This window comes from Podarcis muralis, chromosome 2 (assembly GCF_964188315.1).
Source record: "Podarcis muralis chromosome 2, rPodMur119.hap1.1, whole genome shotgun sequence".
NCBI classification, from domain to species: Eukaryota; Metazoa; Chordata; class Lepidosauria; order Squamata; family Lacertidae; genus Podarcis; species Podarcis muralis.
In genome coordinates, this window is record NC_135656.1 from 97,824,304 (window position 1) to 97,845,994 (window position 21,691).

The 21,691-nt window shown below is 43.0% G+C and overlaps 1 protein-coding gene across 2 annotated transcripts in view; it reads left to right on the forward strand.

Annotated features, from left to right (window-relative positions):
• SUCLG2 (succinate-CoA ligase GDP-forming subunit beta) overlaps positions 1-21,691 on the forward strand; it is a 220,217-nt gene that overhangs the window by 124,571 nt on the left and 73,955 nt on the right. For both annotated transcript variants that reach the window (XM_028719446.2, XM_077925056.1), the window contains exons 7-9: positions 3,279-3,375; positions 10,637-10,798; positions 16,891-17,033. In XM_028719446.2, the coding sequence (XP_028575279.2) occupies positions 3,279-3,375; positions 10,637-10,798; positions 16,891-17,033 (402 nt within the window). The remainder of the gene's footprint in view (positions 1-3,278; positions 3,376-10,636; positions 10,799-16,890; positions 17,034-21,691) is intronic.

The following is a 21,691-nucleotide window of genomic DNA, read 5'->3' on the forward strand; positions in this document are numbered from 1 at the left end:
AATTTTTTTCCTGCAGTTTTCTTCAGGTTATTATTGAAAAGCAAAAGCTTGCCATTTTGTAGATGGTAGATTCTCAGCATGCTTTTCACTCCTCTTAAAATTTATCATTCATGTTCCAAAATGGGAGCATGAAAATGCAAGCCACCAGGCCTGTTTTGCAACTAGCTTAATCTTTATTTTACTGCTCTGGGAAGAGAAGGATGATAAATTGTTTTTTTGTGAGGGGTTTTGCACAGAATTTCCCATATCATCAAAATGCCACTTTTGTAAAACCTTTGAATTTTTAATACACCACTTCTAATTAATTTCTATCCCAACTGTGCAATTAACAAATGCATAATCATTAAGATGATTAACACCCATTTGAAGATTTAGCAGTATCTTTAATGAGAGAGAATTATTATTAAATCTTTCTAGCTTTGCATGTTCTAGCACTTAATTATTAGCACAATGCATGAACTGCTTAACTAAACAACAGCTAATACATTTCTTCCCATGTGCTATAACCTTTGCAGTGTGATTTACTGGAGCATAGAAACATAATGGCTACATCAGTACAATCAAAGGTCTATTTAATTTGGTCTTATCATAATCGTTTATATTCCCCAGTAGGTAGATGCCAGAAGAATTCTAGTTAGTACGACAGTGAAATTCTTCCGTTTAACATACTGTGGAGTCCTTGTGACAAATCTTAATACTGCCTGATGACTGCCTTGTGGGGTGTTTTTTTTGGAGGGTGGGCTAAATTTCAGTTTGTACTAACATTTCCCATTGGTATCCAAATTATTTCAAATATTAATGTGGAGAACTTTACTGTAAACATGGTAAGTATTTGATTTGATAAAATGTATGGTTAGGGAACTGCCGTTTGTTCTTCAGATTAAAAACATTTGGGGTTTATAGTTCTGGCCGTGTGGAGCGGTTCATTCAAATTACAATTGGATCCATTCTTTAAAGGCCTTGACTGATGTTCGGTGCACAAAATGTCAGTGAGAACCATAAGTGCCGTTGGGAGAAGTAAACTATGAACAGCTACAAGTAGTCACTAAATTACTTATGGCATCAGCATGTGGAATCCTTGGGCAGCCGGAAGAAACCACTGCTGATGCCTGCCCTCCCCTCAGCTCCATGCTTTGAGCAGCACCACATGGCTAAACCCAACTGCCATTTTAATTCCTCCCAAATGTCCCTGATCATCGTACAGTTGCTCTGGGGCACTGTGGGAAATCAACATGGCGGTGTTCAGCCATCTAGTGCTGTCTCCGGCAACTACTGCTCTCCTCAAAACTCCCTAGGCCACTGGTTCCCACTTATATAAGCCACTTTTTGTGCAGAGAACATCAGTCAAGGCCTTTAAGGAAAGGTTCTCATTGCCTCCTCCATCCACGTGAGGTCTGGAAGGTGGCAACACGAGAACAGATTTTTCTGCAGTATCTCCCTGTTTGTGGGATGCTTTCCCCAGGGAGATTCAACTTGCACCTTCATTATATATCTTTAGGCACCAGGCGAAAATGTTCCTCTTCAACCAGGCCTTTGGCTGACTCTATGGCCTTTTAAATGTGTCTGTGGGAAGCGGGGGTTATTGTTTTGTTGTTTCGGTTTTAACTATTTATCTGTGCTTTTATCTTGGGAACCGCCATCTCTGAAGAAGAACGCACAAATACAATAATAAGCATTTAGGCCATTTAAGTAGGGGGCAAGGATTAAGGGGTTCTAGTGGAGCAGGTTCTTCGCAGCTAAGACCAGGAGCGATGGGCATGTATTGCTGAACGGCAGCGTTCTCATCAGTCCTGTTCCCCCTTCCAGCACACAGCCACAGGAGATCGTATGGTATCCTCTAGGTCACACATGTGAAGTAATACTGAATCAGCAACACAAAACATGCCCCAGAATCTTCTAATACGCATGGGAGTTCCTGAGCAGGGAAGGGACTGTGCAAGAGTTTTTTTCCTGAAAGCAGAAAGTTTGAGGATCACTGGAGCACCTGAATCACTTACTCCAAGAACAAGGAACTTGTGGTTCTCCAAATGTTGTTGGACTACAGCTACCATCAGCCCTGACCATTGGACACATTGCCTGGGGATTATGGGAGCTGAACAGCATGTGGAAGTTCCACATCCCTGAGTTAAAGTATTTGAAAATACAGTGGTGCCTCGGGTTACATACGCTTCAGGTTACATGTGCTTCAGGTTACAGACTCCGCTAACCCGGAAATAGTACTTCGGGTTAAGAACTTTACCTCAGGATGAGAACAAAAATCGTGCGGCGGCAGCAGCGGGAGGCCCCATTAGCTAAAGTGGTGCTTCAGGTTAAGAACAGTTTCAGGTTAAGTACAGACCTCCAGAATGAATTAAGTACGTAACCAGAGGTACCACTGTATTAGGATATGATGATGGGGTGGGGAGATATTGGAGAATAAAGGACTCCTTATTGTCCCCAGAGAACAAAATTTGGGGACAAACAGTTGAGTTGCCCTCCTGTAATATAGTTATCAAAGTAGAACACTGAATGAATTGTAGTTCATGGCAAGGAAGGTTGCGGGGGGATTATAAAAGGCTCAGCAGATCATGAAGTTAATGCCGTTTCTAAATAGTGGCCTCCCTATTTGCTTTTTTACAATTACATTTAAGGAATATGCAGCAGTTATTTAGTTAGTTCTGATCATGTGCCAATGCTACTTACAAGAAAACAGATAAGAGCTGAGTTTAGAGAGCAAAGAAGCCAATTTTTCAACAATTGTTTCTTCAGTCAGAGTTGCAGTTTGATGCTGGAAGGGAGGGTTTATACATTTTCCAAACAAATTCAGCAACTAATCTGCATTTGTCAGCTGCATATTGCTTCACAGTTTCTGAATTTAGTCTCATTAAGGTAATCACTTTAACTTCAATATCAGCATAATGTATTCATTATCAACTCTCAAACTTGGTTCATTGTGCTTAAATTAAGTTTGTTTGAATTAATGACACTGCTCTCTCTCTTTTTTTTTAACTACAAAGTTCTATTTAGTGCACTGCGAAGAGTGAGCCTCTGTAATGTTTGACGTTTCAAATCAGCATTCCATTTCCTCCTGGCTAAAATAATCGGCCACTGATTTAAAAGCAATAGATAGCATTAGTGTTTCATAAAGGAAGGTTATTATGTCATTAACTTTTTGTAGCTGCTTTTACACTGATACAGAAAATACAAACATCTTTAGCGTCTTAATTCAGGATAATTCTCTGCCCGCCTCCGCTGGTTTCCTTTTGTGTAATTATGCACCACTTTTTTTTCAACTTTAGGCTGCCGATCAAATTAAGAAGCTGTACAACCTTTTCCTGAAAATTGATGCCACTCAAGTTGAAGTGAATCCCTTTGGCGAAACTCCAGAAGGACAAGGTACGAAAGAGAAAAATAAAGATTTTAAAAAGCATATTGATCTAGCAGAGAAATAGGAATTTCTAGATGAGCTCACATGCATGGGAGTTCTATACTACACCCTTGTGCCAACATAAGCTCCCTAATTTTCTAAGAAAATGTGCCATGGGCACACAATCTGCCTCTTTTCCACCATTGTCACATTCAAAATCCCCACCTCCTTTCCATGGTTTGACTGTGATGTGTGATTCTGCGCTCATCGATGCTAAACTCTTGTCCTGTTTGCATGTTTCCTTGCATAAGCAAATCCTGACTCCTGCCCAAAACACGATGACAAGGGCTCTTACAGAGATCTTCATTCACATAAGTAATGATACAGCCAACTTGACAGTAGGTGTCAGGAGTTCAGGATACAGGCAAAGAAGTTTGGAACTGAGCAGGAGCAACCAAGATGCCCCAACCAATTTCCACACCCCTCCCACCAAGCTTTTAAAGGCCAGGTCCGGTGTGCTTGTTTGCATGGCTCTCTTGCCGTGCAAGACTGCTGAGGTTATAAATACACACTCTGGGAGGGTGAGTCTCTTCCCATCTATGGAGAGTGGCACCTGGTCCTTGACAACAATGCTGCGTCCTTCCCTATGGTTTTCCCAGTAGTGATGTATGGAAGTGAGAGCTGGACCATAAAGAAGGCTGATTGCCGAAGAATTGATGCTTTTGAATTATGGTGCTGGAGGAGACTCTTGAGAGTCCCATGGACTGCAAGAAGATCAAACCTATCCATTCTTAAGGAAATCAGCCCTGAGTGCTCACTGGAAGGACAGATCCTGAAGCTCCAATACTTTGGCCACCTCATGAGAAGAGAAGACCCCCTGGAAAAGACCCTGATGTTGGGGAAGATGGAGGGCACAAGGAGAAGAGGACAGCAGAGGACGAGATGGCTGGACAGTGTTCTTGAAGCTACCAGCATGAGTTTGACCAAACTGCGGGAGGCAGTGGAAGAGAGGAGTGCCTGGCGTGCTCTGGTCCATGGGGTCACGAAGAGTCGGACACGACTAAACAACGACAGCCTCTGCTGCCTCCAGCTCAAATGAAGCTCTACGCACCATGGGAGAGGCAAAAGCGGGAGAACCTCCATCCTTGGTCATCACAAACCCCCACTACCACCCAGAGTTCTGCTTCTGCTTCATGAGTCTGAGCATGCCTGATCCTGACAGGACCACTGGGATTGTGACATTGAGAGGTTGACGTCCCTGCTCCTCTTGCTGCATATGAGCACCCTAAATGTAGGCACGCTCGTGGATAGGGCAGTGGCTAGTTCTAAACAGAATCGCCTTCATAGCCATAGCTTGAAACTCACTTTAGGCCTGCGCCTCAACTGGTTAACATGGCATTGAGTTAAAGGCCAATTAGACTCTCAACAGGATCTTTATCTCCCTTAACAGATGTTTATTTATGGGAGGCTTATATACACAACTCTTCTCCTAACAGCTTCCAGCATAGTTACTGTCACATTTCAAGCAGCCAAAATCTCATTTTCCATGGATTTTCCGCCCTATTGTTGCTTTACTTGATTATTTTCCCCATTTCTGATACAATATGTGAGTGAAACTTGTAATGATTCATTTGTGTCATAAGGAATGTTCAGGGATGAAAGACAATGCAAAAATGCAGTAGTTTCTTTCTTTCTCGGCAGACAGACAGTATCCCAAGACTGTCCAAATCCCAAGAAACGTGTGGACTAGATTGAAGTCTAAATAGTGCAGTGCTTTTAGGGTGAGCAAGCTAGTTTTTATTCTATTTTACTTCTGATATTTCTGGGAAAGCTTTGCACCATAGATAGTCACAAAAGCAGTGTACACAACCGTCAATGATGATACCCATCAATCAAAATAATTCAGCGTTTGAAACAAAACCCACAAGTAAAAACATATGCTGTATTATGCTTGCTCATGGAATTTCATAAAATGCCTGCTGAAATGGAAATATCTTTGCCTAGCACCTGAAGTTCAGCAGGGAAGGGCGTATCTGACTGCAAATGGGAATTCCACAGAATCAGGCCCACAAAGCCGAACCCTTTCTTCCTGGTGGATGTGAACCATAGATCTGATCCACTGACGGAGAAAGAAATATAACTGTGCATAAAGAAACCCAAATAAATGAGAAACCCTTAATGGCTCAAATGATTTGACATATTTTTTCCTACGTCTTGGTTGTCAAAATGCAGCAAGTTGCCACTGGTTGTAGTCCACACAGTTATAAGCAAATAGCATAATCTTCTCCAGTAATTTGTATCTAACAGATAAACCCAGTAAGGAGAACTTGCCACATTTAGTGAATAAAACAGAATGTTTTGAGTCTTAGAGCGAAAATCTCTGGTTACTTAATGGCTCTCTTAAAAGCCACAGATCTTCGATGATGCAGGAAAGATACATTTCCCTTTGCCTCAAGATTGTGTTCCTTTGGACACACAAAATGAAATATAGTAAAGTGCCTTTTTTTTAAAAAAGAGCAAAACATCATAAAAATAATTCATTTATAGTAACACATGGCAATAATTCAGAGATTGAATTACAGTCATGATCAAGTGTGTGTTTGTTTTATGACCGTAACACACAATAGTCAAATTAAACTGAATTATTGGGAGAAATGATTAATGATCAGAATTTACAAATGTTGCCTCTGTGCAGGAGCTGCTGCTCTCCCCCTCGCCTCTAAAAAATTCCCTACGGCATTTTGAATAGATTTGTGGCACTACGAACAGAACAGTAAAAGAAACCAGATTCAAAAAAAATTGGAAAAGAAAGATGTATTATTTGTAAATTATTGTATTACACTTTCTAGCTGGATTCTAGGTGTTTTGCATTATACTAACTGCATGCAGATTAGGGCTGCAGCCACACAGCAGTTTATTCCATTTCCCTGATGTTTCCCTCACTGTTTATTTCTTCATTGTATTTGAGCTTACACGTAATGTAAAAGACACTTCCAGAAAACTAATGGAATATGGCACACATTTAGCACTCGTTTCCATGTGACCTGATTCCAGAAAAAAATCCATTTGTAGCTCCCTTAACCCAGGAAATTGTGCGAGTAAAGTGACAATATTTGGGGCAGGATCCCAGCACAGCACACTATACTTTCCTACCATTTTCATTGGGAGACAGAAGCATGTGTGTGCACCAAGGGAGGGGGAGAAGCCATGTTGTTAAGTGACATATTAATCACTGGTGTGAAAATTCACATCTCTGTAACGCTTTTATGATAATTTTTTATTGATTTTAACATATCAATTATAAAATGTACCACGAAACTTATCACTTATACAATCTTTTTAGACTTCCATCAGCACCTCTGATAATCCACCGTTTTGTCCACTTCTTATACATTTCTTAACTTTATATTGCCTTTAAGTCTCTTAACAAATTATCCTTTCCCTTATCTATTTTTGCAAAACTTCCAATAATACTCCTCACAGAACTTCTTGCAAACCTACAAACGTCGTCTGGTCTTCACAAATACTTTTCAAATAGTCCGTAAATCTTCCGTGAATTTCTGGTCCCGCCGGTTTCGAATTCTTCCTGTTAATTTATCTAATTCTGCATAGTCCATTAACTTCATCCTCCATTCTTCAATCGTCGGTAATTCTTCTTGCTTCCATTTTTGGGCTAATAATATTCTTGCTGCTATTATTGCACATGAAAAGAGCTTACATTCTTTTCTATTTATATCACTCCCAACAATACCCAGTAAAAATGCTTCTGGTTTCTTTATAAATGTATATTTCAACATTTTTTTCCAACTCATTCACATCTCCGTAACACAACAGGTATGAGAGGAACATTAGACAATGGAACAGAAGTGCCAGCATTATAATCAGGAAATTCTCCCCATGTCTGAGAGTGGATCCCCATCAGTTAAATGTGAGCAGCCCCATCGACATCTATGGAAATTATCAGCCATACAACCAAGTGAGATTTCAGTCTCATGCTTTCACTACTAAACATTTCCCATTCCTTTCAATGGAAGCCAATGCATTAGATAGTGGTGGGTTTATTGTACTCTATCCTGTGATCCTGACCTCAATCCGGATACAGTAGTTTGCAATTGTTAGGTAACATGTCAGTGTTGGGATACTGCCAGGGAGACAAAGTCCATCATGGCCCCACGTCGCCTCCGGATGTCCATCAATCTCCCGTAGACACGCAGTATCAGCAATTAGCGACACGAGCTCCAGAAATAGCTTGCCACATTCCAGAGCTGATGCACGCTCTTATCAGCAGATAATGCACAGCGAAAGATGCACGCAGGAGAGCATTATTTGAGTGTATTCAGCGTTGGTCAGAACAAAGAAAAAACATGACCGCCTGCTTCAGTGTTCAGGCACCGAGAGAGAAACGAAAGCAACAGAAAACATAAACTTCCTGTGAACAGGAAATACGCAGACTCTGTGACTCACAAAGCCTGCTCCCTTTTAAGGTGGAACGGAAATATCCTAACAATCACAAGAAACCTAGGATAATTATCTTCATTTACATTAGTTACAAGAAAGGAGATTCCGACTGAACATACGGGAAAACTTTTCAGCAGAAAGAGCTGTTCGACAGTGGAACTGTTTCCCTTGGGAGGTGATGGACTCTCCTTCCTTGGAGGTTTTTAAGCAGAGGTTGGATGGCCATCTGTCATGGATGCCTTAGCTGAGATTCCTGCATTTCAGAGGGTTGGACACGATGACCCTTGGGTCCTTTCCAATTCTATGATTTCAAGACTGATGACTGAAGCCCATATAAATACAGTGATGCCCCGCAAGACGAATGCCTCGCAAGACGAAAAACTCGCTAGACGAAAGAGTTTTCCGTTTTTTGAGGTGCTTCGCAAGACGAATTTCCCTATGGGCTTGCTTCGCAATACGAAACGTCTTGCGAGTTCTTGCGAGTTTGTTTCCTTTTTCTTAAAGCCACTAAGCCGTTAATAGCCGCTAAGCCGCTAATAGCCATGCTTCGCAAGATGAAAAAACCGCAAGACGAAGAGACTCGCGGAACGGATTAATTTCGTCTTGCGAGGCACCACTGTATCCTGCATTAATATTGGGAATGGCATTGGGTGTTCTGCATCCAGATGTGTATCCACATTCAATCTATGAGTGCGGTTATGAATAGGATTTGAATGTTCTGCTGCTTTGGAGCAAGTAGGCAATTTGTTTACCTCCTGTATCACACACACACACACCGGCACTGCTTATGAAACCCTAGATTAAATTAATATCCTTTTTTCCATTGAAAAGAGATCAGTGGTCTTCAAAGAATGCAGAAATAACTGTTCGTGAAACAGGAGAACTTCACCTTAGGCCCCATATGCACTGTGTATTTAAGGCAGTATCATACCACTTTAAGCAATGGTCGCTTCCCCCAAGGACTCTTGGGAATTGTAGTTTTTTAAGAGTGCCAAGACATATTAAGAGACTCCTCTTCCCTTCACAGAGCAACAGTTCCCAGAGTTCCCTGAGAAGTGGAATTGACCGTCAAGCTACTCTGGGAACTGCAACTCTGTAAGGGAATAGGGGTCTCCTAACAAATCTCAGCACACTTAACAAACTACAACTCCCAGAATATTGGGGCAGGGGAGCCATGCCTATTTAAAGTGGTCCCCCTGGATTCTTTGGGCGAAGCCATAACCCTAACCCTGCTGCTTTCAATATATATTGCAGGTGGACCAGAGTATAAGCAGGTACATTCTAGAGAAGGTGAACAGGAACTGCAAAGAACTCTGCAAGTGTTGTCGCAGTTCATGCTTAAATCGGAGATTAAAATGTCTGTCCTAGATGGCCCCAAGGACTGCCAGTGTTCTTGCCCCTTAGCATAAGCTGTTGAATTCGCGCATCTCTGACAGCTTCATGTCAATAGCAAAAGCAGAGGGAAAGCACTCCAAGAATAGAAGTGCCGGGGTTCTCTTTGATATTTGTTCAGAAGAAGAAAAAAGTGCATTTGTATAATCTATCATGTATGTAACAATATTCTTTTGACGGCAGAAAATGTTTTATAAATATTAATAGGTGGGCTTGTTTCCCTGCTGTTTTGCAATGTTGCTCTTGTTAATGGTGAAAGTTCTGCAGAAATGAGATTTCCATGGTGATGTTAGAAAGGGGAGTCCTACTAGCGGTTCAGGCATGGATCAGGGTTTCGTATCTCGGTTAAGAGCAAAACCTGGTTAAGGTTGGAGCTGGAAGCAGGAAGGAGATGTTAGAATTCCTGCTCCATGATTGCAGTCATGGGATTTTTGTCTGTCACATGACGGTGTATGTTTTGACTCCACAAAGTGGGAAGTGACGGAGACAGAATGTTTGTGTTACTGCGTTCCGTGAAGTGGGACTATTGTCCTTTGTTCTTTGCTGTCTGATGCTATGCAAGCTGCAAAGACTCTGCGGATCCCTAAGTGTGCCGGTGTCTGTTGGCATCGGTCACTGTGATGTTCAGGCAGAAGAAAGCTTTTGAAGCTCCCAAAAGAAAGACCACGAGGGAGAGAACATGCCAGTCGGGCATGTGTCTCTGCCAGGGTCCTACTCAAGTGTAGCACAAGCTCCTGACAGGAGAGTGCAATCTCACGGCTCCTCGTGTGTGTGATCAGCTTCTAAAATTCCAGCTTGTTTATATTTAGCTGCTTTTTTGTTTGTTTGATTACTTCTGTTTGATTTTAGGTTGCATTTCCTCTTGTTTTTAGATCTGTTTGTTATTACATTTATACCCCACCTTTCCTCCAGGAAGCTCAAGGCATATGTGGCTCTCCCCCTCTCTAGTTTATCCCCCTGTTTCTCTCTGACTGTGTTTGTTTGTGCAGGAAATATTAAAACAATCGCTTAAAGGCTTTACTAACATAATGCATAAGAGCTACAGCTATTACAGATTTGTAATTAAACACATGCATTGTTACGTCGGTCTGTTGAGAACATTTATGGGAGACTGCTCTGTTGAGCTTCCATTTTCTGCCCTCACTTTCATTGCGTGTTTTCGCCACGCTGGCGTTCCACATCTTAGTTTAAGACTCTTGACACCTGGTAGGCCTATGGCAAATTGAGTTTTGATGTCTGCTGTTCTAAGTCCCTGAAGCCTGCTTCGGTATAATTCCGTTGGGGGGCAGGGCGGGGAGTTATATTGATTTTGCAGAGATCAGGACTGTGGACTCTCGATACTGAAAAGTGTGGTGCTTAAAAATTATGCAACTCTATTTCACATTTGGAACTAACCACTCAATAGCTCTGATGTATTGATTTCATTTCCCTTTCATTTAGTTGTGTGCTTTGATGCCAAGATAAACTTTGATGACAATGCTGAGTTCAGGCAAAAAGAGATATTTGCCATGGATGACAAATCTGAGAATGAGCCGATAGAAAATGAAGCTGCCCATTATGACTTGAAGTACATAGGCCTGGATGGAAACATTGCCTGTTTTGGTAAGCAAAAATATGGTCATACTATACATTTCTGGCTTTGATTCAAAGACCTTATATGTTAAAAGATGGGGGGGGGAGTATTTGGAAACGGGGGGAGTTTCAAAACCAGCATGCAATAGGTCATAGAGGTAAATGAAAACCAGTCAACAATTCTGCCATGCATGCAGGTCTTTGATCATGACTAAAGTTGTCTTTTGGATTCCCAGCCATGTGTTTGACATAACTGTTAACAACCATGGAGGCTGCGTTCAAATAATCATATCTCAGCTTAATGAGCCAAGGTATGAACGAGCCTCACGGCTGCATCTACATCCCATTTGCACAAGGTCCTGAACAAAATAGAAAGTTTGCAGTAAACTTGGCTTTCCCAGGAAATAATAATAATAATAATAATAATAATAATAATAATAATAATAATAATAATAATAATAATTTATTATTTGTACCCCGCCCATCTGGCTGGGTTTCCCCAGCCACTCTGGGCGGCTTCCACAAAGACAAAAAAACACACACTAAGATGTCACACATTAAAAACTTTCCCATAGGAAACTATGGTTAACAGCTTCAGATATTGAAGTTAATATCTTGGCTTGTTCTGAAGCTGTTAACCGCAGTCTCGCAGGTTGGACGAAACAGGAAACTATAGTTAAATGAAGACTTCCTGGTTTGTTTGCCAGCTCAAAGGTTGAAATCAAAGGCTCATTCATAGATTGGCTAATTAAGCTGCAATATCATCGTCCAAACATGGCCACTTAGTAACATTAAAAATGTGCGGCAGAGCTGTTCTTCACATTTAAGCTGCATGCAGTCATTATCCTTGGCATATGCGCACTCTGTGAACATCAAAGATGCCAAATGATGGCGGGTGGGTGTTTTACTTACTCCACAACTGCATTACTGGAATTGTCAGCCATGTATCCAAAAAGTTGTCAACGTTTGAATAGAAATGAATTCTAAATAATGGAAGGAAAAGTAATTGCTGCCCCAAGGAATCTGGGCAGAATGTTTTGACTGCATACCCAGAACTATCATTTGAATTTAGAATCAGTGTTTTCTCTATTGCTTCCTGTATGGAAAACCATCAAAGAAAATGTGCTACAGAGAATGAATGGGGCCTTTTTAAGGGTTCATGCTCTTCTGCACATGCATAGACCTATCCACTGGAGCAAGACATTGTGTTCTGGTGGACGCCAGTCCAGGCTCCCCACCCACCACCCAGGCAAGATTTTAGAACAGTTGAGACCTCAACTACATGTCACTCAAGCAATCCGTGATCAGAATCTTTCACTTTTTTTAAACATCAAAACAGCCATATGGGACTATTAATGGATCAGGGGAATGGGGAGTGGACTTTAGCTGGTTCCTCCCATGAATTTCCCCCAATCTAAATTGCCTCTCTCCCCAAGCTGCTATTAGCAATTTGGGAGTGGGGGTAGATAAGTCTCTAGATCTATGGTTCCCAATTGGTGGTCTGTTGACCCAGGGGGTCAGTGGCGCCATTTACGTAACAAAAGCTATCATAGATAATTTAATTTTTTTCAAAAGCAGGGAGGTCCATGGCTTGGCTTTTTAAAAACAGGGAGGCCAAAGTACTTAAGCTAATTGGGAACCGCTGCTCTAGATCAGGGGTCTGCAAGGTTTACCTTGCCTGGGCCGGTTCACTGCCATGGAGATTGCTCTGTGGGCTCTATCGCACATGCGCAGATGCGATTTCGGCGCTGTAGGGGCTTGGTTCGGGGGTGTGTGTCATGGGCCGTTTAAATGACCCACCGTGGGCCGTTTGTGGCCCATGGGCTGCAGGTTGCCAACCCCTGCTCTAGATCATATTAGAAGCCCCAGTGCAGCTGCTTTGTTACTAAACAACAACAGAAGGACCGCAGATCTCAGGTATGTCATGGCTACAACCATACCATACATTAAAAGCACATGGCTTCCCTCAAAGAATGTTGGGAATGGTAGTCCTGTGAGGGGTGAGCTACAGTTCCCAGGATTATTTTTGGGTAGCTTTTTTCTTCAAATGAATGGTATGGATGTGACCCATGCCTGGCTTGGCTCTTAGTGAGAAGCATGGCACTATTTTTGAGAGGGCAGGGGGAAGATCCTCTTGTACACACAGAATCTTCCTACCCAAACCTTTGCCTTTGGATTATTGTCTCTTGTTTCCTTACATTTCTTGTTCACTTTTCTTTTTTAAAAGTTAGATTAAAGGTAAAGGTAAAGGTACCCCTGCCCGTACGGGCCAGTCTTGACAGACTCTAGGGTTGTGCGCCCATCTCACTCTATAGGCCGGGGGCCAGCGCTGTCCGGAGACACTTCCGGGTCACGTGGCCAGTGTGACAAGCTGCATCTGGCGAGCCAGAGCTGCACACGGAATGCCGTTTACCTTCCCGCTAGTAAGCGGTCCCTATTTATCTACTTGCACCCGGGGGTGCTTTCGAACTGCTAGGTTGGCAGGCGCTGGGACCGAGCGACGGGAGCGCACCCCGCCGCAGGGATTCGAACCGCCGACCTTTCGATCGGCAAGTCCTAGGCGCTGAGGCTTTAACCCACAGCGCCACCCGCGTCCCAAAAAGTTAGATTAGGTTAATAATAATAATAATAATAATAATAATAATAATAATAATATCTTATTATTTATACCCCACCCATCAGGCTGGGTTTCCCCAGCCACTCTGGGCGGCTTCCAACCGAATATTAAAAACACAATGCAGCATCAAACATTAAAAACTGCCCTAAACAGGGCTGCCTTCAGATGTCTTTTAAAAGTAAGATAGTTGCTTATTTCCTTGACATTATACTGTGGTTTCCCCAGCATGTTAAAAGCCTAACCTGATAAACAGAACTTACATGTGTGGCCATGTAAATCTGGGATCCTGCAAAAGACTGTATTGTTTGAAAAAAGTTTCAGTGAATGGAAATAAAAGATTAAATTATTTATCTGGACCACTTATATTTAAGCAAAAACTCTTTAGTGCTTTACAACATAGCTTAAAACATCTGAAATAAACAGGAGATACCAAAAAAAAATAATAATTCCCAGGGAATTTTTACATTCTGCAAACACTATTAACAACTAGAGCATCATTTTTAGTACCAAAATAAATATTAAACATAAAAATCAGCTTCATATATAGGAGGAAAATTCATAATAAAAATGGAAATAAGAGCTGAACCAGTCTATATTTGACATAAACATTTCATTTACACTTTTTTTTTAAGCCTTCATGGGATTTTTTTTTTAAAAAAAACAACACGTAGAGAAGTAGCTTTTTGCTCCTCACAGTTTTTGGCACATAGATTTCTCTCCATGCTTAATTGCGAGATTCAGAGATTGTGGTAGAACAAATTTGTAGCTTTGGTACTGAGGTCTTAATCTAACTGGAATTAACATTTTTAAAAGGATTTGTAGCTCATTAAACCAATAGCACCATCAAATTATATGTCTAAAACATCCCATTCGGATTGTAGGCTCCTGTTCAAGGAATTTTTTTAAAATAAAAGCTTACTTTGTAGAGAAGCAATCAATTTAACGTGCCAAAGCATTTTCTTCTCTCTTACCCAGATGAGTTAATGTATTTGCAACACAGGCAACATTTAACATAGCAAAGGTGTCAACCATTAAAAAAAAGAAGATAAAATCTAAAGCATTGTCATCAAAAGAATATCCAGTGGGAGTTTGGTTAAAAGGAGAACCGAGTTTTTAAATATTTTCCAACAGGATGTTAGCTTTATGCCAAGGTTAATGAAATTAGACATGGCCCATAAAACTGCCAAGGGAATTAAGGGATCAGTGGTAAGTGAAGGAGACGTTTCGTGGGGTTTCTGCTGGTTTCAGAATATGCTTTTTGCTCCTAATTCCCTGGGAAAGTATATGCAAGTTCAGAACATAAAACTGTGAAAACATCATTGTATTATGCACAATTAAAATTATGCCTCATTTATTAAGTACTAATCAATTAAAATTACCCTATGAATGGGCATAATTTAGCCTGCAAGTCACATGCAGTCCCCAAGCAAGGTTAGCTTTATGTTTTCTTCCCAGCATCTGTCAGGGTTCCTCTCATTTTCTATACAAAACCAGCCGGGAGCCTGCAACAGAACATTGCAGTATATTGCCCGACTCTAAAAGGGACTGTTCCTCTTCAGCCAGCCTGGAACAGGAACCTTGTGCCACTGTTTCGGACTTCTTAGCACCCCATTTCCCCCACCCCGCCATACTGTTTTGGGCCTTGAACCTAGTGGTGCAGCTAGAGTTGAACCATGAGGCCAAAGTCCAGGACTCTGCAAATCACCACTCAGAGAACGGCAATTGGAGAGTCAACAGCAAACAGGCCCAATGGTGTCAGCTGGGCATACTTGGGCTCTCACTGGTTACCACAGCATTCTTTCTGCTTTTTAAAAAAAGTATTCAATGTGATTTGATTTATTATATTCTTGTGTCGTTTTTCATTCAAATTAATCCCAAAACAACTTACAAACGAATAATAATATGCTTTATAGTCAGGGTTGTCTGGCCAGACACATACATGGCGACCTTCGCATACATAAAATGATGAAATTTGGTATTTTAGCAAAGCTGTGATTGTGGCAGAGGTTTCTTCTGCCCTCCACAATCAAATGGTAGCAAGATAGAAAGGACTTGGTTTATGGAATTCCTAGCAAACCCAGAACTTCCCTTTTCAGACAGTTGTATTTTTTCATTGTGTGGCTGTCCTGGAAGGCCCACTTTAAAAAGCAAAGGGGGGGGGGACACCCTTTAATTTACAAATGTATTTACTTAGATATGGTAAGGTGTCCTTCAAGTATTTTTGAAACCACTTCCTTAATTTGGGTTGTTCCATTTTGCTTTCAAACTGATAGGCACCTGAACCACTCGAATTTAAGGCTTGGTGACTATCTGTCTGATTTATATCACATCCCACCCTATCTCTGTGATGTAGAGTCAGTGTGGTGTGGTGGTTAGAGTGTTGGACTATGACCTGGGAGACCAGGGTTCAATTCCTCACTCAGCCATGGAGCTCACTGGATGACCTTGGTCTGATCGCTGCCTCTCAGCCTAACCTACCTCACCGGGTTGTTTGTGGGGAATAAATGAGGAGGTGGAGAACCACATATACCACCTTGAGCTACTTGGGGGGAAAGAGAGGATATAAATAAAACAAAACAAACAAACTTCAGCTAGCATCTTAAGGCACCTCCCATTTTGTGCTCCTCTTTTTCAACACTCCATGTACCACAGTGCTCCCTCTAACTCTTCTTAAAGAATGCATATATTTAACCGGGGGGTGGGGGAAGTACATTTGCAAATAAGGTAAAGGTAAAGGGACCCCTGACCATTAGGTCCAGTCGTGGCCGACTCTGGGGTTGCGGCGCTCATCTCGCTTTACTGGCCGAGGGGGCCGACGTACAGCTTCTGGGTCATGTGGCCAGCATGACTAAGCCGCTTCTGGCAAACCAGAGCAGCGCACGGAAACGCCATTTACCTTCCCGCCGGAGCGGTACCTATTTATCTACTTGCACTTCATGCTTTCAAACTGCTAGGTGGGCAGGAGCTGGGACCAAACAACGGGAGCTCACCCTGTCTCGGGGATTCGAACCGCCGACCTTCTGATCGGCAAGTCCTAGGCTCTGTGGTTTAACCCACAGCGCCACCCGCGTCCCTACATTTGCAAATAGTGCTGCTCTATTTCCAGAGATAAATGGCAATTGCAGCAGAGAGCAGGAAGTTGCTTTGTGGCCTTTCTTGCTCTCTTTCTCACACACACACCCAATAGTAAAACGTGTCTTAGTCCATTTAGTTCTGCATAATCACTGGGGGGAAATGAATCAATAAATAGCAGCCTAAGAATGCCAGACACCAAATATTGCTGATGTCTTCTTTGTGTCCATGTACATTAAACCTGAAAGTCCATCTCTTTTACACTGTTCCCTGCTCTCTCTCTCTCTTTATTGTATTATTAGTTACAGCGTTTTTCTACCACTCTTCAATGGTAACTTATCTGGGTAGTGGTAGTGGCACTTTCCAAACGACATCCCTACGAGTCTGCACCTCGCCATTTTAAAATGCACAACTCTGATTCTCTTAATTGCAGTCAATGGCGCTGGGCTTGCTATGGCAACGTGCGATATCATTTCCCTTAATGGAGGAAAGCCTGCCAACTTCCTGGATCTTGGTGGAGGCGTGAAAGAAGCACAAGTGTATCAAGCATTCAAACTGCTCACCGCTGATCCCAAGGTAAAACCTGTTGACTCCGCACAGACGCTTTCTCGATGCACTCGTATGTTTGTCTTCATAAAGCCAAAAAGTGTGCACTGAGTAGCATCGAATGCAGCAATTCTCTGAAGTTGTGACAGTTCGAGTCTCCTTGGCTCAATCCTATTCAGCTACAAGAGGAGGGCTTTCATGGCTCAGTGGCAGAGCTCATGGAAGCACAGCTCCTGCACTGAGAGGAAATGCCATAGCTCTGTGGACTGGTAGCTTCACATGCACAAGGTCCCAGGCATCTCCCGTTTGTCCATGCACAAAGTTACGGTATTCCTAGCCCTACTGATCTGTCTCAACACCCCTTTTGAGACATGCATCTGCATTCCTGGCCCCCGGTTATGTGTGCTTGGGCCGCTCACAACTACAGCTTGATCACGGGAGTGAGGTCACCACCTTCTATAAGCCTTCAGCTCAGATTCATTCACAGTCTAACCCAAAATCTAGCTGTGATCCCATTATTCTGATTCCTTTGGAAGCAACACCAAGCACTTTTTCACCCAACCATAGTTTTATTGCATTTGAAATATTTAAATATATTGATTGCATGAGGGGCAGATGGGGCTCTTCAGCCTGGGAAGGTCGCCCATGTAGAAGGACAACTCTAGTCCTAAACCTCCACTGCTTTGCAGGATATCTTTTGAGAAGAAAGGGCTAAGGAGTAAACCCTACACAAATCCAGAGTGGAGTCCCTAAGACAGTTGGATGGCTCCTTGTAGGCCTCCTTCCGGCAACTCCTGATGCTAAATGTATTGCTCTGTTTTCCTTTGGACCACATCAGCGAGGCCAAGAGGGGGGTCTTGTCATCTGGGCAGCCCAGGACCTCCATACACACTGCCCAGGCTTGCACCCTGGGGAGGTCACTTCAGTGCTGCTAACGCTGTGGTTTGACTTCACTCCTGAAGGCACACTCCATGGTCTTTTGAGGCAGATGAATGTTGATTGTATCACAATGTAAGCAAACCGTAGGGAAGAAGTCGTGTCATAAAACTGAGCAGGCCTTTGGCCGTTTCAACCACAGCCATCACATTTTGAAGCTAGCAAGCCCAGTAAGTCTAATCTCCCAATGCCACACATTTATGCATTACTAGTTGTGTGGCGCTGGTGCTGGCTCGCCAGAGCAGCTTTGTCACGCTGGCCACGTGACCCGAAAGTGTCTTCGGACAGCGCTGGCTCCCGGCCTCTTAAACGAGATGAGCGCGTAACCCTAGAGTCGGACACGACTGGCCCGTACGGGCAGGGGTACCTTTACCTTTAGTTGTGTGGGAGCCATTTCTGTGGGGCTATCTCAGAAGGTGGTGGGCTCTCCTTCATTGGAGGTTTTTAGCCAGTCGTTGGATGGCCATCTGTCAGGAATTTAGCTGCAATAACTGCATTTTAGGGAGTTGTACCAGATGAAACTTGGGGTCCCTTCCATTCTATTATTCTGAGTTCCTGCACCACTGCGATCCAATGAGCATCTGAATACAGAATATACACAGACCGCTTTCACACTTGCTCACCATGCCAGTCATGTAATGCCATTTTATTGGGTAGCTTATGTGGATATTCTAATGGCGTGAAGGAGAGAAGCACAGGAGTCTTGATGGGGAATATATGACTGGGGTATTTATAAATTTCCCAACATCATGGAATCACAGTGCACTGAGAAGCAGTTCCATTGTTCTTAGATGAGTACAGTGGTACCTCGGGTTACAGACGCTTCAGGTTACAGACCCTTCAGGTTACAGACTCTGCTAACCCAGAAATAGTACCTTGGGTTAAGAACTTTACCTCAGGATGAGAACAGAAATCATGCAGCAGCAGTGGGAGGCCCCATTAGCTAAATTGGTACCTCAGGTTAAGAACCGGACCTCCGGAACGAATTACGGTAAGTTCGTAACCAGAGGTACCACTGTATGTAAAAAGGGGCATGAACTGAGCCAGTTGGGCAGGAAAGACTAGTGTAACTACCCCTGCCTACATTTTTTTTCCATATTCAGATTATTACTGCAGCAGTGACTGGCAACGTGTCATGATTCAAGGGATAAATGTGAGTGGCGCCAAAGAAACAACACCACAACTGGATTTTTGTACTCGTTGTTAATATCACTGTTCGCCAAACAACAGCTCGGTTGGTAGAACGTGAGGGTTGTGGGTTTGAGCCCCACGTTGGACGAAACATTCCTCCACTGCAGGGGGTTGGACTAGATGGCCCTCGTGGTCCCTTCCAGCTCTACAATCCTATGATTCTCATCTCAGAAACATCAAGTTTCAATTCCTGGCTTTGCTGGAGACTTTCTGTGGCAAATGAATCAAAGAGCCTGGTGCATTTGATCATAGTGTCTATTCCGTTCGGGGTTTTTTCTTTTTTCTTTTTAACCCGTCGCAATTTTATTTAATAATTCTGATTTCCTTTCATCTGCTCCTTTTGTTTTTTCTGTTTCATGTTATCTCTTTTAATTAATATTATCCACTTGGCTCTCTGATAGAAATGCTTCCTGTTCCGTAAGTTGGAGGGAATTTGGCCACCTCGAGCTTGCCTCTCTACCTCGCTCGCCACGTTTGTTCTTTTTCACTCTTTCCATTTTTACTTTCTCGGTTCTTCCTCCAGCTTGCCTCCTGCTGCTTTTCAGAATATGCCTTTTTACTTTTCACTTTCATTTTTATTTTTTGTATATAAAGCATCCCACTGGACAAGTTGGGCTTTTGCCATCCTTTGTAAAATAAGTGCCCTGCTAAAAGCGGTGTCTGCCCTTGGGCGCCTTGCTAATAGGAATGTCAGACCTTGACAGGTAGGTACAATTGGAGCCTGTGGCTTTGTCCACTGTAGATTTCAAATCAGACAGAAATTATTGCCATCATCCTTTTTTTAAAAAAAGGAAAAATATTAACCTCTTTGGCTTTGACTGTATGCCTCTGTATACCATTGCTATTGCTTCCTGAGTTGTTGTTTTTTAAAATATATATTAAATCTATTCATGCTGCAGTTCCCTTTAAATCAGGCGCATCTGAGCTCCCTGTCCCTTTGGTCCTGCAGAGTGAGGCTTAAGCGTTATCCCTCGTGCCACTGCTGTGGTTGTGCACACCAGAGAGATCACGTCACCTTTTCCTTTCCACAGCAGGTTATGAGGAATTTTGCAGGGGGAACCGAATTGGGATTTCCATCGATACATTTCAAGTGATCTGTCTCCTGTGCAATGCAGACATGCATCAGCTAGGCATGGTTTCAGAAGAAGAATTACAGATTGCCTCTTATTCAGAATAACCACTCCAATAGTGTGGGGCAGTTTTCAAGGCACCATATGAGCTGTTGGGACGTAACAGACAAGAACGCTTTTTTTGCAAAGCCTTTCTAAAAATCCTCCTGCTCCACTTACATTTCCTCTTGTCTCTTCCGTGCTGCTTCCCATTCATCTGTCTCAAATCACCTTGTGTTTATGTTGCTGAAAAGAACTGTTTGGCCTTCCACCGCTGGCCCTTTAAGACTGGGACAGACAGCATCAGGACATTCATTCCCTGAGTTAGAGGCAGCCTTGAGATGCTGTAGCCAAGCTACTCCTCAAATCCCTATACTATCTGCTCTCAGATCCAGCACAAGCTCCCTGTCCTTACCTTCAGAACCCTCCATGGACTTTCCCTCCCCTACTTCCTTTGCTCTTTTATCTCAATACATCCCTGTCTTCACTATTCCAGCTCCACCAGCACCCAACACCTAAAGGTCTCCTCCTTCTTCATAGACCTGTGTGATGCCACCTCTTCCTGTTTTCAGATCCCTCCTCGAAGTCCACCTTTTCCATGAAGCCTTTGGTATTATCCTTTAGTGCTTCCCATGCCCTTCAGTGACTCAGTGTGCAACTAAGCCTAAGCACATGTTACTGAAACACATGCATGTTGCTTCCCTGTTCACAGTCTTGTCTCTACCAACCTCCCTCCTTCTGTTGTTTCTCCTCTGTCAAATTCTAGATTGTAAGCTCTTCACAGCAGGGGCCTGGACTCTTCCACTCTATAAAGCACACCCATGTACACTGAGGGTACAGTGAAAACTTCTTCTTATTCTTCTTCTTATTATTATTATTATTACTACAGTGGTACCTCGGGTTACAGACACTTCAGGTTACAGACTCTGCTAACCCAGAAATAGTACCTCAGGTTAAGAACAGACCTCCAGAACGAATTAGTACCACTGTATTATATTTGCAGAGCCAGTGTGGTGTAGTGGTTAAGAGCGGTAGTCTCGTAATCTGGTGAACCGTCCCCGCTCCTCTACATGCAGCTGCTGGGTGACCTTGGGCTAGTCACACTTCTCTGAAGTCTCTCAGCCCCACTCACCTCACAGAGTGTTTGTTGTGGGGGAGGAAGGGAAAGGAGAATGTTAGCTGCTTTGAGACTCCTTAGGGTAGTGATAAAGCGGGATATCAAATCCAAACTCCTCCTCCTCCTCCTCCTCCTCCTCTTCTTCTTCTTCTTCTTCTTCTTCCTCCTCCTCTGCCTTTCCCACCCCTAAAGACAGCAGTGGACAGCACAGAGGGGTGTTGCTGCTCTGCTTGATGGCAGAATTGCTACGACTTACTAGGATGGGGCAGGGGCAGGGTGAAGGCAGGATCAGAGCTGTGCAGTAGTGGGAGCACCCGATTGGCCCTGCCAGCATG